The 14,554-nt window shown below is 35.3% G+C and overlaps 1 protein-coding gene across 1 annotated transcript in view; it reads left to right on the top strand.

Annotated features, from left to right (window-relative positions):
- LOC150078388 (rho-related BTB domain-containing protein 1-like) overlaps window positions 1-14,554 on the top strand; it is a 384,612-nt gene that overhangs the window by 295,408 nt on the left and 74,650 nt on the right. The window contains exon 12 of the mRNA XM_090385409.1: window positions 6,965-7,083. Within this exon, the coding sequence (XP_090241535.1) occupies window positions 6,965-7,083 (119 nt within the window). The remainder of the gene's footprint in view (window positions 1-6,964; window positions 7,084-14,554) is intronic.

Genomic DNA, 14,554 nt, shown 5'->3' with positions numbered 1-14,554 from the left:
GAGAGAGAGAGAGAGAGAGAGAGAGAGAGAGAGAGAGAGAGAGAGAGAGAGAGAGAGAGAGGATGATGTTTACCAGCTGGATTATAACTTCAAGAAGTATTATGTATAGTGTTTTGTGTCTAATGGCCCAGGTATTGTGTTTAGTGTTTTGTGTCTAATGGCCCAGGTATTACGTTTAGTGTTTTGTGTCTAACGGTCCCCTTATCTCTGCTTATGTACAGTAGACCTTGTGCAAGTTAAAAACTAGGATAGAGGAGAGCACGCGCGTGCACACACACACACACACTACACTACACTACACTACACTACACTACACTACACTACACTAAAAGAGGAAACATCAAAGTGATGTAGCACGTGCGCACACACACACACACACCATGCTTTTAACTTGGCCAACTCCTGAATGTTGTGCCACATGGATGTCCAACCCTCATCCTGCATTCATTAAAAGTTTTCATTCATTAACATATTCGTTAAGTTTTCTAAATATTGCAACTTAAATGATTACAAACATTTTAGGATTGCATTCATAATGAGAAATTCAAAATTACTGTTTAACCAGATCCCTTTGAGGTAATAAAGAGGTTATTTATGATGCATGGGCAACCTTAGGCCATGTTGTACCAAGTTCATGGATATAAAGATGATGTGAGGTATATGAAGATGCAAAATAATAGAGTATATAATTAAGAAAAAATTAATATTTAGAGTTTGAAATCAAGGGTGGAAATTGGGGAAAATATATGAGGGGTGGATTTATGGGCAACTCCCCCCCCAGTAGTTTTGGTGAATTAAGTGATCTACATACGTTACCATTATCAGCTTAATTGATATGCAGTTTCATCTGGTCTTTATCAAATACATTCTTTCCCCTATGTTCGAGAACAGGAGGGATTTATTTCTTGCCAACCCTGACAACAGTGCACCAAGTGAAAAGAATTTTTCTTGTATCTGGATTTCTAATCCAAGTAAGAAGCATGCAGCTGAACCTGGAAACTGTTGATATTCTGTTTCCACACTTCCACTTACCCAAAAATTTATAAAAAAAATTAATTATATTATGAATGTTTCATTTTTTTCCAATTTAATTTTTTTTAAAAATATTATTATATACAATAAAATATTAGTATTATTGAATAATTTAATTTAATTTCAAGCTAACTTTTGCATTACTGATATGTAGAAAATGTAATACAAATTTTCATAAAATGTCATTTATTTATTTATTTTGTGATTGTGGATACAAACACTGAAGTTTTGTTGCAGTTCCAGTTACTGCATGTATATGTTTAATACAATGGACCCATGCAGGACTCCACTGTGAAGACTAGAATTACCTAGTAACAAGATATATTCATAATACGTGAATCACATATATATCAATTACAAGACTTCGAATAATATGTTTTGCATATGTCAATGCATATAACATGAATCTTACTAAAAAGGACTGCATATTTCACTAATTTGATCAGGCATTTTACTTAGAAATGATTTCAATCATCAGAAACATCACATCACAATAACATTAGCATGGAAAAAGATTTCACCTAGTGTAGGAAATCATGTCAGTAGTGTTTTTCTTTAATTCTCATTGACACTGGATGACAGTATATTCTTTGAATGTGTAACATAACAGTTCAGTTTTTGCTATAAAAATTTACATTCAAGCTTTCATCAAAAATGTCAAAAATCAAATCTGCTGCTAAACTTATTTAATTTGAAAATGCAAAAAATCAAATCTCTGCTTACAGGATTGTTATTAATCAAAGAAGTTCATTACAGATGGCAATCTCTTGTCTTGTTTTGTTTGTGAAAAGAATGGTCTTGACAAAAAAAAAATTGTGATTGATCAGCATCGTTAAAACATTACACATTGTGGTAAAAAAAGAAAAACAAGGAAAAATTGCCAGATCAGTGGCTTTTAACTAAGCCATATACCTCAAGAGAAGAAAAAAATTGACTTTTCAAAAGACCTTTGTCTTACAAGCAGTGATATCCCTTTTAATAAGTTATGGCAATCCAATTCTCAAACTATTTTTAAAAAAAATATTGTAAAAATCAAAATATTCCAAACAGAGCTACCTTGAAGAAGAATAATGATATTTATAATGACATTATTTGCAAAATCAATCAAGATATTGAAGACAATTTATGCTTACCTGTAATATTTCTCATTTTGTTTTTGGGAAATTAGTTGGAGAGCCTTCTTGTCCAATTTGATTGCTTGTAAGGTTCTTTAAAATATAAATTACTCCAGAATTGCAAGATTTATGAATGATTCTTTGCAGTTATTATGACTAGACTGAGAACCGATCCATGTCAAAAAAGTCAGCATGATCATTCGTGACACTGCTATATGAAAAATACAGCTTCTACATTACAATTTTTCTTTCCAATACTATTCACATTACTTACTTAGTCCATGGTTTACATAAGTTTGCAGAAACAATTCAGGACAATTTTGGCAAAGTTATTTCTTGTGTAAAAAGAGATTTTCATTAAAGCCCCACTCAGCTGTTTATAGAGATATATATTGCCTTAGCAATAGGAACAGCTGCTGATACTGCAGCTGTTCCTTTTGCTAAGGCAATTCTTCCGATTCTTTGATTAGAAAATATTTGTTGTTCATTGAGACTCACTTTACTTGTTTACCTAATTTTGTAACCAAACTTAAAGCATGTGGACTTGCTTTGAGCAGTGAAATTGAAGCAGTAGAGAAATTTTAACCATCCAATTTTAATCATATAGAGAAACAGGAGAGGAAATAAGAAGTAAATTTGATGTTTTAAAAAAAAAAATTCTTCAGATTTCAGATTTTAAGGAAACTATACATGGTTAATGGAAATGAGAAGGATTCAAAGACTCATATTTTACATATAGCCCAGTCACTTCCATCAATGGAGAAAGCTTGTTCTCTGCTTTTACGATGGTGTTGGATGATAAATTCCTCAAATTTGCCATGGGTCACATTGAAAAATATATTGTTGTTTACTGTAGTAAATTATTTCTTATAAAATAATACTTGAAAATAACAAATTACTTGAAAAGGTAATAGATATAGAAATATTATTTTATATAATACCATTTTGGTGCATATTTGCATGCATATTTTACCTGTTTTTTTAGTGCATATTATCTAGTGATTACAATAAAAAAAAAAAAGGATTTTAAATGCAACTTATAATTTTAAAGCTATCAGTTTTTAAAAGAAGGAAAGAACTATACTCTGTATTACTCGTAACCTAACCTATTTATTTAAAGTTTATGCCATTTGTAATTTTGATCCTTTTTGGGTCTCATTGCCACTGTGGAGACAAGATATATCCATAATAATGAAATGCAAGATGGCACGGTAGGGAATTAAACTCAAATAAATTTAGGGTAAAAGCCTTGTTCTATGAGAACTATAAAATATGGTATAAGTGGGGCGTAGTCTCATTTTCTGCACAACAATGAGCATAAAAATTTGGTTATGGTTCTGACTTTAAGGATTTGACTCATACATAAGGTGTTATTTTTTGAGGAAGATTTTATGTATGAAAATCTGGAAGACATGGCTGAAGGATCCAGAATCCTTCAGTTGTGACAATGGAAGATAAACTGGATCAAATTTCTAATTTTTAGTATTAACAACTTTGAATAAGTTTGTAAAGGCAAAAATGAAAATAAATACAATTTTTTGAACTGAAGGTTGTTTTTGTTTATTTCCTCCTAGTGGTTACCAACCTCAGGGATTATTTTGTATTCTTGATTCACTTTCATGCAAAACATGGTGTTTTTCTAAATGCTGAAATTTAACTGTCTTTCTAATTTTTTTAATAAAGAACATGATTTTTTTTATAATTATGTTATTTAAAAGAGTACCTAGACCAGGGGTGGCAAACCTATGGCACGCATACAAATTTTTTGGGCACTCGGAATTCAGAGTGTCCCAAAAAAATTTCAAACTTCAAAACATCATTCGAGGAAACCCCTTTGAGTCGTGATCTGCGCAAGACTGTTCTCTCTGCCAAGCATATAGTGACGTGCTACCATTCAGCAAATAGCTGCCCGCAGTGATTTGTTTGAAGTCAGAGTGGTCAGACATACTGACAAAATTGTGATGAATATCATCACCTTCTGAGGGGAACACGAAAAATTCTTAGGGGCATGCGAGGGTAGTTTTTTTTAAAAGATTTAGCCAATTTTGGCACACACCCTTAAAAAGGTTCGCCACCCCTGACCTAGACCATAGTTGGAAAATAAATTATACCAACATATAATATAAAATATCAGTAATTTAGTTAGGGTTTATTGGTAATAATTGTGCAATAATTTTACAAATGTATGCAGCTCTGCATTCAATTTCCATCTTAAAGAATGCTTCTCCCTCCAGTGAGAGAATCCAGCTTTGGTGTCAAGATCTATGTGTGATTGCTCATGTATTTGAAATTCATGCCTAAATTTTAGACTAAGAGCAGATTCACTGTCTTTAGTGTGATATTTGTATAAACTGATTAGCAATTTATGTTGTCTCTAATATGAGCATAAGCCCAAGCCATGATGATTGAAACTCAGCTTCTGTCACTGGAATGACCAAGAAACTGAATGCAAAGATGCATATAGTTTTGAAATTACTTTAATGCCTGTATTGAAACAAAACCTTGTTACCTTTGTTGCTTTACAAATATGCATTTTATGAAATTATTGTACATAAAAAAAAAAAAATATATATATATATATATATATATATATATAAAAATAGATAAGCATATTGCCATATATTGCACAACCTGATTTTATTTTCAAGAGTCAACTACCAGAATTGCACAAAAAGATGGCAACACAGAAAGGGGGACAAAAGGAAAGTGAACAAACAAAATATAAAATAACTCATCTAGCCAACTAAGCTAAAATGAAACCAAAACAAAACAATTCAATGGAAATATCTAGAACATCATTTATGTTCGTTTTTGTGCAATTCTGGTGGTTGACTCTTGATAACAACACGAGAGTTGCACAATATATGGCAATATACTTATCTATTTTTATTTGTATATATATTTATGTATATTTTATGTTTTTTTTTATGTACCATAATTTATTTCATATCTTTGTTCTTTTCTGTGTTTCTCAACTCTGTTACTTGTGTTTCTTTACTTTTTCTATGTTTCTTCACTCTATTACTTATAACACTTATATTCATTATGGTTGTTGGGTCGGATTCTTTCTGTCTTTTGGTGGGCCTTGTCCATAAAAACTACCCCCCTTTTTCATTTTCTTTCTTTTTCCTTTTATATAATATATCATTTATATATATATGTATACACTGTCCAGTCAAAACGGTAGGAACACCACCATCTTTTAGTAAACAGTGATTTCTCCTTGTCTTGTGGTACATATGTTGCTTTGAGAACTGTTAAATGTGATACTGCAGGTTCATGGAATGCAATCCATACAAAGTACTTCATCAACACGGACAAAGGTAAGTAATCTGGCTGAATTCAAAAAAGGGTTGATTCTTGGATACCGCTTGATTTTAAATTTCAATAGAAAGATGATGAAAGAAAACAGAAAAATCATGTTGATTGTTGACAACTGCCCTGTCCACCTTCACTCGGTAATTTTGAAACTGACAAGCTTGTTTTCTTCACTCCGAATACCTTGTCTAAACTGCAACCAATGGACCAAGGTATTATCAAGAATTTGAAAATGCACTACTGAAGGTGCATACTGAAAAAAATTAAACTGAGAATAGAAACAACCAACCTATAGATTTGCACATGTGTATACATATCAGGGTTGGCAAAACTGTGGAGTCAAGATGTGATGGAAACAACGATTAAGAATTGTTTCGCAAACGTAGATTTTGCTAAAATGGCAATTAACAGCGATGAACTAATCTTGGGAAGAACTTGAAGCGAGAGGTTTGATCAATGGAGAAATTGTTCTTGATGAATTTTTAGGAGTTGTTAATGATGTCACAATAGCTGAATATCCAAGTGACTCCAACATTTTGGAGAGTATCCAAAGAACTAATGACAATATCAACGATGATTTGGATGAAAATGAGGGCAATATTAAACCTTCCAGACATAAAATGTTGGCAACATTTGAAACTTTGTATTGAGGCCTTCAGTATGAAGAAAATGTGCTAGAAAATATATTTGAGTGTTTAAACAAATGCAAACATTTTTATGAATGATGTACAGTAAAATCCAGTGTACAATAAAAAATAGCCAAATATTACAAAATAATTTTTAAAAGAACTAATACATTGTGCACATCATGTAAGTAGCCATTGCTTAATATTATTATTATCAGCCATATGGTGCAAGGAAGCCTGAGGCTTATGCTGCACCAGCCAAAAAAAAAAATTCCCACATTACCCTAAGAGAGAGAGAGAGAGAGAGAGAGAAGTAGAAGGATTTGTTGTTGTTGTTTGGTTTTTAGGGGCATTAGCAACTAAGGCCATATTGCTCCAGGGATATGCAGTAGTCATTCTCTGACCTTTCCGCATCCTCCGTATTTGGTGGTCACGGGCTCAAACCCCGGTCTAATCAAGAAGCGTGTGCTACACACTGCTGCTTCTGCCCACCTGGTTACGGAGGCACCTAAGTAGAAGGAAATCACCAAGAAAGCAAGAAAGAAAAGAATGATGATATCCAGCTCAGGACCCTGGGTTTGCCAAGCCCATACTCACCAGATGTGAGCCCCTAGGGTTAATATGTTATGTATTAATAAATTAATTGTTTTAAACGTTAGAAAATTTATTCATTCCCACTTATTTCTGATTTATTTCCCATCGTTTATTATATTTCTGAATGTTGAATTGCAGTATTTTTCATTGTTGAAAAGGTCATATTTCTTTATAATTAAATTTCCATTTAACAAATTTTTTCAAGCAAATGATCAATTTTGTTATATAGAGGTCTGACTGCATATTTATATATATATATATATATATATTTTTTAATAGATGTCACATTCCAGCTGGATGATGGTTCGGTATCTGCCTATAGGCCTCTTCTTATGGCTCGGTCTGAAATGATGTCAGCTATGTTTCGTGGGGATTTTTTAGAAAGTTGTGCAAAAGTGGTAAGTCTCTATTATAATTAAGAGTTTAGATTGTGTACCATTTCAGATTAAAAGATTAATAAGTTATATATGCATACATATTGCATTGCATTTTAGTATTAGTATTAGCAAAGGCCACATGGTGCAAGGAAGCCTATGGCTCATGCTGCACCACCCAAAAAAAAAAAAGAAGAAAATGATAATAAGAAAATTAAAAAAAATTTTCAAGTCCAATGGAATTACTCCCGAGCCCAGTGATGCCCTCCTAATTAGCCTCAGTGGTTCAGTGTACTCACTTTCCGCCTCCTTTAAAGTTATAGGATATACGCCATCAACCCCAGGAGCCTCACTGGCCTATAGGCTCGAAAGTTTTTTTCATTAAATATTCACGTAAAATTTCAGTATCATTAATTACATATTTTTCAACTTCACTCCAATAATTTCTCTTAGACATAAAGGGTTTTTCTTCTGTAAATATCAATGCAAAGTAACTGTTGAGTTCATCTTCAACATCAGCTGCGGTATCTAATACTATCCCATGTCCAATACATAAGGGTCCGATCTGGTTTGGCCTTTTCTTGTTTGCATTTATATATGTGAAGAATTCCTTATCCCCACTCTTTGCTAACAATTTCTCATAATCTGCCTTTGCCAGCCTAACCTTTTCTGTAGCACTATTACAGCTCCCTTTGTAACTATTATAGGCTTCAGTACTTTTTATTGCTCTGTAACTTTTCTATGCTGTCTTTTTCTGCTCAAGTAATCTGGCACCTTCATTATTCATCCAACTTGGAATCCTCCTCATGGAGTACAGCCACTCTGCGATTAACTAAGGGTTGCGTTCCATGGGACTCTTAAGTAAGTCAGATTTTATGTAACTTGGAATTACCCCCATGCTTGTGCAGCGCTCGCAACTGTGCTCGCTGAATTGATTGAATCAAAAAAGAAATGTTCGATGAACATGTGAATAGAATTATTTATTGTATTTATTCAATTTTTTATCTCATGCGCAGGAAAAATTACAAAACTGTGCAATTTAAAAAATTTAAAAATTATAAAATTACAAAAAAAGAGAGGAGACAGGCTTAACATCAGTAAGTTTTACCTCTCAAGCATCGTCGCCAGAATCGACGTCTTCAGCTGATAAGTATGCCGCTATGGAGATTTAGAAGGGGTTGGCCGCTCAACCTTATGAAAGAACATATTAATGGATGACTGGACGGTGGCCTTTTTCTTTTCATCATAGATTTTTTTTTTTTTTTTTTTTTGCAAGCAAACATATCATTCATGCCTCTGTTAACTTTTAAGAATCATTTAAGCCTTGAAACCTGGCATTGTCTTTTCCTCTTTGGCAATGTATGTTCGATCCAGCATTTTTTTCCAATACAGAGCAGTCTCGTCAAAGTTAAAAATTTGCTGCATTGAATAGCTGCCTTCATCAACAATTTTTTCCAACACATCACAAAATTTCTCTGCAGCTGCAGAATTGGCACTGGCGACGTCACTGCATATTTTAACATTGTGGAAAGCAGCGCGATGCTTGAACCTATTAAACCAGCTGTTGCTTACCACGAACTTGGCTTGGCGTTTGCCATACTTATCCTTAATATCTTCATAAATACTTGCTTTTGCTTGAATGGCCATTGGAATCAGGGGCACTTGCTTCTGAATCTGATTTTCCATCCATATTATTAATAGCTTTTTCCATCTTCGATATAGCACCTGACACTGTTTTGTGATCACTGTTGATCTTAAATGCATTGATCCTTTAACATGTTCTTTTATACACGCACTGTCCCTTAAAATAGTATTCACTATTGAAGCAGCGAGCCCTAATTCCATGCAAAAGATGATGAACTTTGTCCTGCTTCGTAATTCTTAATTAATCTTTCTTTTTTTTTTTAAGTTGTTGACGCATCGGCTTCTGTGGCCATAATGCACCTCCCAAGGTTTTTGCACTACTCTGATCCAAGCCCGAGGCGGGATTCGAACCCACGACCTTTGGGTTGCCAGGCAGGCACTTTACCCACCCGGCTAGCCTAGTTGGCCTTAATTAATCATCTTCATTGATAAATCGATTTTGTTTTGTTTCCTAGCACTGCCAGCACTTGCACTTTCCATTGGTCCCTTTCCCTTCACCGTTGTAATAAGTAAATAGGAATGAAGAGAAGATTCTGAAAATTTATGTATGTTTTTTATATGATTGAAAATTTCAGTGAAGGGGAACGCATTTCACTATAATACCGTAACATAAAAACCCACAGAATTCCAGTTATCTGTATTATTGCAAATGCAATAAGATCGAAATTACTACCCATTTATAATAGACTGCACTAACAGAAAAGCCCAATAAACTGGAAAGCGCAAATTGTTTTTATTGTTTTTTGGTAGTGACCTCCAGAAACATGCTTTGGAAAAATATCACAAAGGCATTCAAAATTGATTCTTATAATGGAACATATGATAACGATGAAAGGGTAGTGCAATTTATATTATAAATATGACCTTTTAGAGAGATAAATAGCTTAATAATATAGTGAAATTTTCAACTTCCATGGGCTTGCAACGAATCATTGTGTTCACATTACGATATTTTCACAATTCCTCCATTTATCCCTACAGATGCAAAATGCTTTTCCATATTTTTTTCAGTTTGCACCATCCGGCAAAAACTTACTATTTGCATAAGTCGGGAAGTTCCTGTATTTTTTTAATGGTATATATGCATTCAAAGCTTCTTTGATTAATGTTTTAAAGCTATCCTATAATTCAATTGTATTTGCTCTCTGTGTGATATCTACCCAGTTAATAAAGGCCATGTAGCACCTTAAGGCATCGTAATTTCCTTTTCTGAAATTATAACCCATTCCTTTGCCTCTTACTACTGCTACTTCTCTCTTCATTGTCCACTGTAGAACTCTGTGATCACTTGCTGCTACTGGTTCCTGTACTGTCAGCTCTATTATGTCATCTGGTTCATGGGTGATGATGAGGTCTAGAGTATTATTTTCCCTGGTACTTTCCCTGAAGTGTTGGTACAAATAAAAATCATCTAGTTGATTTAAAAATTTTGTCCCCCACGTGGAGTTTCCTTCCCATTTGCTCCAGTCATTTGAGAGGTAAATTAAAATCACCCATATTACGACATTAATGCTTACTTACCCATTCCATTTGCATGTAGAGGCTCTCATCATAATCTTCACAATCACCTCACCTTTAGATTATTCCCACTCTCGTTATACCTTTGCTTCCAACTATCTCACACCATACAGATTCTATACTAGCACAAGAAACATCTGAATCCAGGAAAGCTTTCATCGCGCTCAGGCTGCTTTTGATAAGAAGCATGACCCCATCACCTCTTCTATCTGCCTTGTCCTTCTTAAATACATTATACATACTGTACTGAAACTCATCATCCTTTATTTCTGGGTGGCACCACGTTTCCGTAAGCCTTATTATGTCAGTGTTACTTGTACTACTATTAGTAGTAGTGGCGTGTGATGCAAGAAAGCAAGTGTATGAGCTTATGCAGCATCAGCCAAAAAAAAAAAATCACACCATTCCCTCCAAATGCCTGTCCAGTTCCTCCTTAATTTATTTAACCTGTCAACTTCCACAACAACAGATGGAAGTTTGTTCCAGCAATTAACCACCCGCTGGCTAAAGGCAAATTTCCGCACATCTATTCTACATGTCTTTTCTTAATTTGAATTTATGCCCCCTTAGGTTCGTAATCTGAACTAGTGGAAGGATCCCATCAGAATTCAGCGTGCTCAACCCATTCAAGGCCTTATACACCTCAATTAGATCACCGCGCAGGTGCCTAGTCTCTAGCCACTGCAATTTGTAGAACTTAAGCCCCTCTTGGTAAGAGGATCCCTTCATTCTCCTTACCAATCTTGTTGCCCTTCTCTGTACACACTCAAGTAAATCTACGTCCTTCCTAAAATGAGGTCTCCAGACTTGTATGCAGTACTCAAGGTGTGGCCTGACCATTGCCTTATACAGAGCGACAATCACCTCCTTTTCCCTGCTAGCAAAATTCCTATATATCGTTGACAAAGCCCATGACCTGCCCTGGCAGCCTGTCTGCATTGCTCAGAAAACTCCATATCTGACTGCACAATTACTCCCAGGTCTTATTCATTTTCTACCACCTTAAGAGTAGGACCACACAGTTGGTACGTTTCTCTGGGGTTACTTCTATCCATATGCAGTACTTTGCATTTGTCAAGGTTAAACTTCAGTTGCCACTTCTTAGCCCATCTGCCCAAATTATCTAGATTCTGTTGCAGTAGCACACTGGCATTACTATTATTAACAACCCTGCCAACCTTTGTATCATCTGCAAACTTCGACATTAAGCCTGATATACCTTCATCAATATCATTGATAAATATACAAAACAACAGTGGACCTAACACCGAACCCTGTGGGACTCCACTAATAACATTAGTCCACGAAGAGCAGCACCCATTGATTACCACTCTCTGTCTTCTCCCAGTTAGCCATCCTTTTATCCATTGTAGCAACTTACCCTTAATACCATTCTGCTCCAATTTGTACAATAGTCTTCCATGCGCAACAGTGTCAAAAGCTTTCCTGAAATCCAAATATAAGATATCAAAATTATTTTTTGCATCCAGTTCCTTTGTAACCACATCATAATATCCTATCAAATTTGTCAGACAAGACTTTCCCTTAGCAAACCCATGCTGTGTCTGAATTATTGCTGCAGTCTTGTCTAGATGATCCTGCAATGCATCTTTAACCAGTGACTCCATTATTTTACCCAGAAGAGAAGTTAAACTAACTGGTCTGTAATTACTCGTGTCACCCTTCGATCCCCCCTTTGTGAATTGGGGATACATTTGCACATCTCCAGTCTGTGGGAACCTCCCCTGAGTCCAAGGATGCTCTCATAATTATGGCTAAGGGTTTGCTTAGTTGCTTTGCCGCCTCCTTTAATATAACTGGATAGATCCCATCCACCCCAGGTGCTTTTCTTACGTTTAACTTCAACAATTTCTTTAATAATTCCTCATGTGTGAATGTAGATGCAAAATACTGATTCAGTTTGTTTGCTATCTGAGCAGGATCATCAACAGTCGAACCATCAATGTCAAATGGACCAATCAGATTCATCCCCTAACCATCAGTTCAAATTCACTCATTTTATTGATGACACTTCTGACATTACTTTATGAACAATTAAGAATTAGTGTTCTTGTGTAGTTAACTACCCTGACACACTCCTTAAAGTTATTTAAGCTCGCTTCCTTGGCATTAGCTACCCACTCATTTGAAATGTTTCTGTCCTCAGAACATCTTGCTAATATATTCTGTTGTGGTAACAAACAAGAACTCTTGAGGTATGTGTGCAAGCATTACGTTGACCAATATTTTCAGATAAACACGTATCTATATTACTCTTGTCCCCCCCAAAATAGCAGTTTTCCTGAACATTAATACTGGGAAAAATCCTTGCACCACCTTTGTTTAAATGTATCCCGTCTCTACAAAACAGAGTCCCTCTGCCCATCTACAAGTGTGGGCCAGGCTGATAAAAATTTTTCCCCAAAAGCTTGCAAAGTCCTTTAAGTCTTGAGTTAATCCACAAGGCTTTCAGCATATGATCCCCCCTATTGTGACTGGGCATAATTGTAGACACATAGGCATTGTGACCTAACTCGTGGCATTCCTTCAGCATGATCCTATATTTGTCTAACAAATCATCAGATCGTGTATGTTTAATATCATTAGTCCCCACATGAATATTAATATTCTTTTTACCCCCCTTAAAATCTGACAGTCTGTTGGTAATATGTTAATTGTTGCTCCTGGCAGACATACGGTTCTAGTCCACCTGTCCTTATTACAAAAAATATTTCCCCTTTCCCTGACAATGGAGTCTCCTAATAGAACTAAGTCCTTTTGAACCAGAGTAGTTTGCATTTGGTTATTCTGTTCTGGAGTCCAATCAGGAGTGCATCGTTTGGTAGGTTACTAGAGTCTTGGGTCCCTGACGAGCTCGCAGTTACATTATTCTCGAGAGCAAACACCCATTTTTTCAATGACTCAAATTGTCCTAGCAATGCAACAAATTTTTAACTTAAGATTGATACACTCTGTGCAATGGTGACAGAGAAAAGAATTGCCAGGTGAGCTATGATTATCCACTAGGTCGACCTTAGAATACATGCCACAGGTTCTGCAAAGGATGAGATAATGACTCATCTGGAATTTACCATTGATTATTTCTGTATGAGTTATGATACCCTCTGACGAAGTTCCAGGCGGATCTTGTAACAACCATTTTAAAATTCACTAATTATCAATGAAAATAATTTCAAAAAATTATATTTATAATATAAAAATCAAACCTTTACAGAAAAAAAACTTGCCTTCCAAGGGACCAACAGAAGCTGAAAATTGCTTCTTCAGTATTGTCCCGACATCTGCAACATACCTGAATTTATATTATGTATAGATTTCTCAGGAGGAGGAGGGGAGGGGTTAACTGATGAACAGAGCAGTCAGAACCTGAGCCTAGAAATCTTCCCAGGGACAAAGGGAGCATATGCTCAAAATCTGATGTTGATCTGACTTTCCCTTATTGAGCTTTGAAAAAATAAATAATAATAATTGTCAGCTTTCTATTTGTCCTGTTTTAAGGAAATTCAGAACAGATCTTTTCAAATGAGCCAAAATAAATTTCCCAAAAGTTCCTTAACCAAGACTCAAGTTGTTACGTGTGGATGGATGGACGGACAGACAAAGATATTGTCTCTGATACATTTAAAATTGCACCCAAAGAGTGTGATTTTGACTATATGGGTAATAACAAGAGGATAAAAAGTTTATTGTGTGGTAATGCCTGAAGTACTATCAATGAAATGGATGAATCTGTACTGGTTGAGTCTACAGATGCTGATATAATAAGGTTAACTGAGATTTGTTGTCACCCTGATATAGGTCGTAAGCTTAATTTTTTTTACGACACGAAATGTGTATAGGCAGGACAGGATGCTATGCTGTGCTTCAGTTATGCTTCTGATCAAGAGTTGCCTGAACGCAAAGATTATATTCTGATTTTAGAACAGTTTCAGGAGAAACTTTTCTGAATCAGGAAATATTGATAAAAGAAAGTTGAGAATGGGGTGTGTGTGGGGGGGGGTGTGGCCGGGCATGCTATAGAATGGTGGACAATGACAAATGAAATTTGTCATTGTTCCACCATAGAATAAGGGTAAGAGTTTTACTTCTAGAAGGGGGAGATTACTGAGGACTAAGGAGATTCTAGGACTTAATCAGTTATGTCAAAAAGTATGAGAGGTAGAAAGTATAGTTCATCTGTGGGGTACTTTCTAAACATTCATCATCAGAAGCATGAGTGCATTCATTCCATTAAAGAGGTAATACAAAAAGTGGATACCAAAATGGATGAAAAAGGATTTAGTGAGCTGGATTGAACAGAAGAAGGCAGCAT

The sequence above is a fragment of the Mastigoproctus giganteus genome, chromosome 11 (genome assembly GCF_048544385.1).
Source record: "Mastigoproctus giganteus isolate SK-2022 chromosome 11, ASM4854438v1, whole genome shotgun sequence".
Taxonomy (NCBI): Eukaryota; Metazoa; Arthropoda; class Arachnida; order Uropygi; family Thelyphonidae; genus Mastigoproctus; species Mastigoproctus giganteus.
The sequence above is the reverse complement of the archived record's forward strand: the minus strand, read 5'-3'. Positions and strand labels throughout refer to the sequence as shown.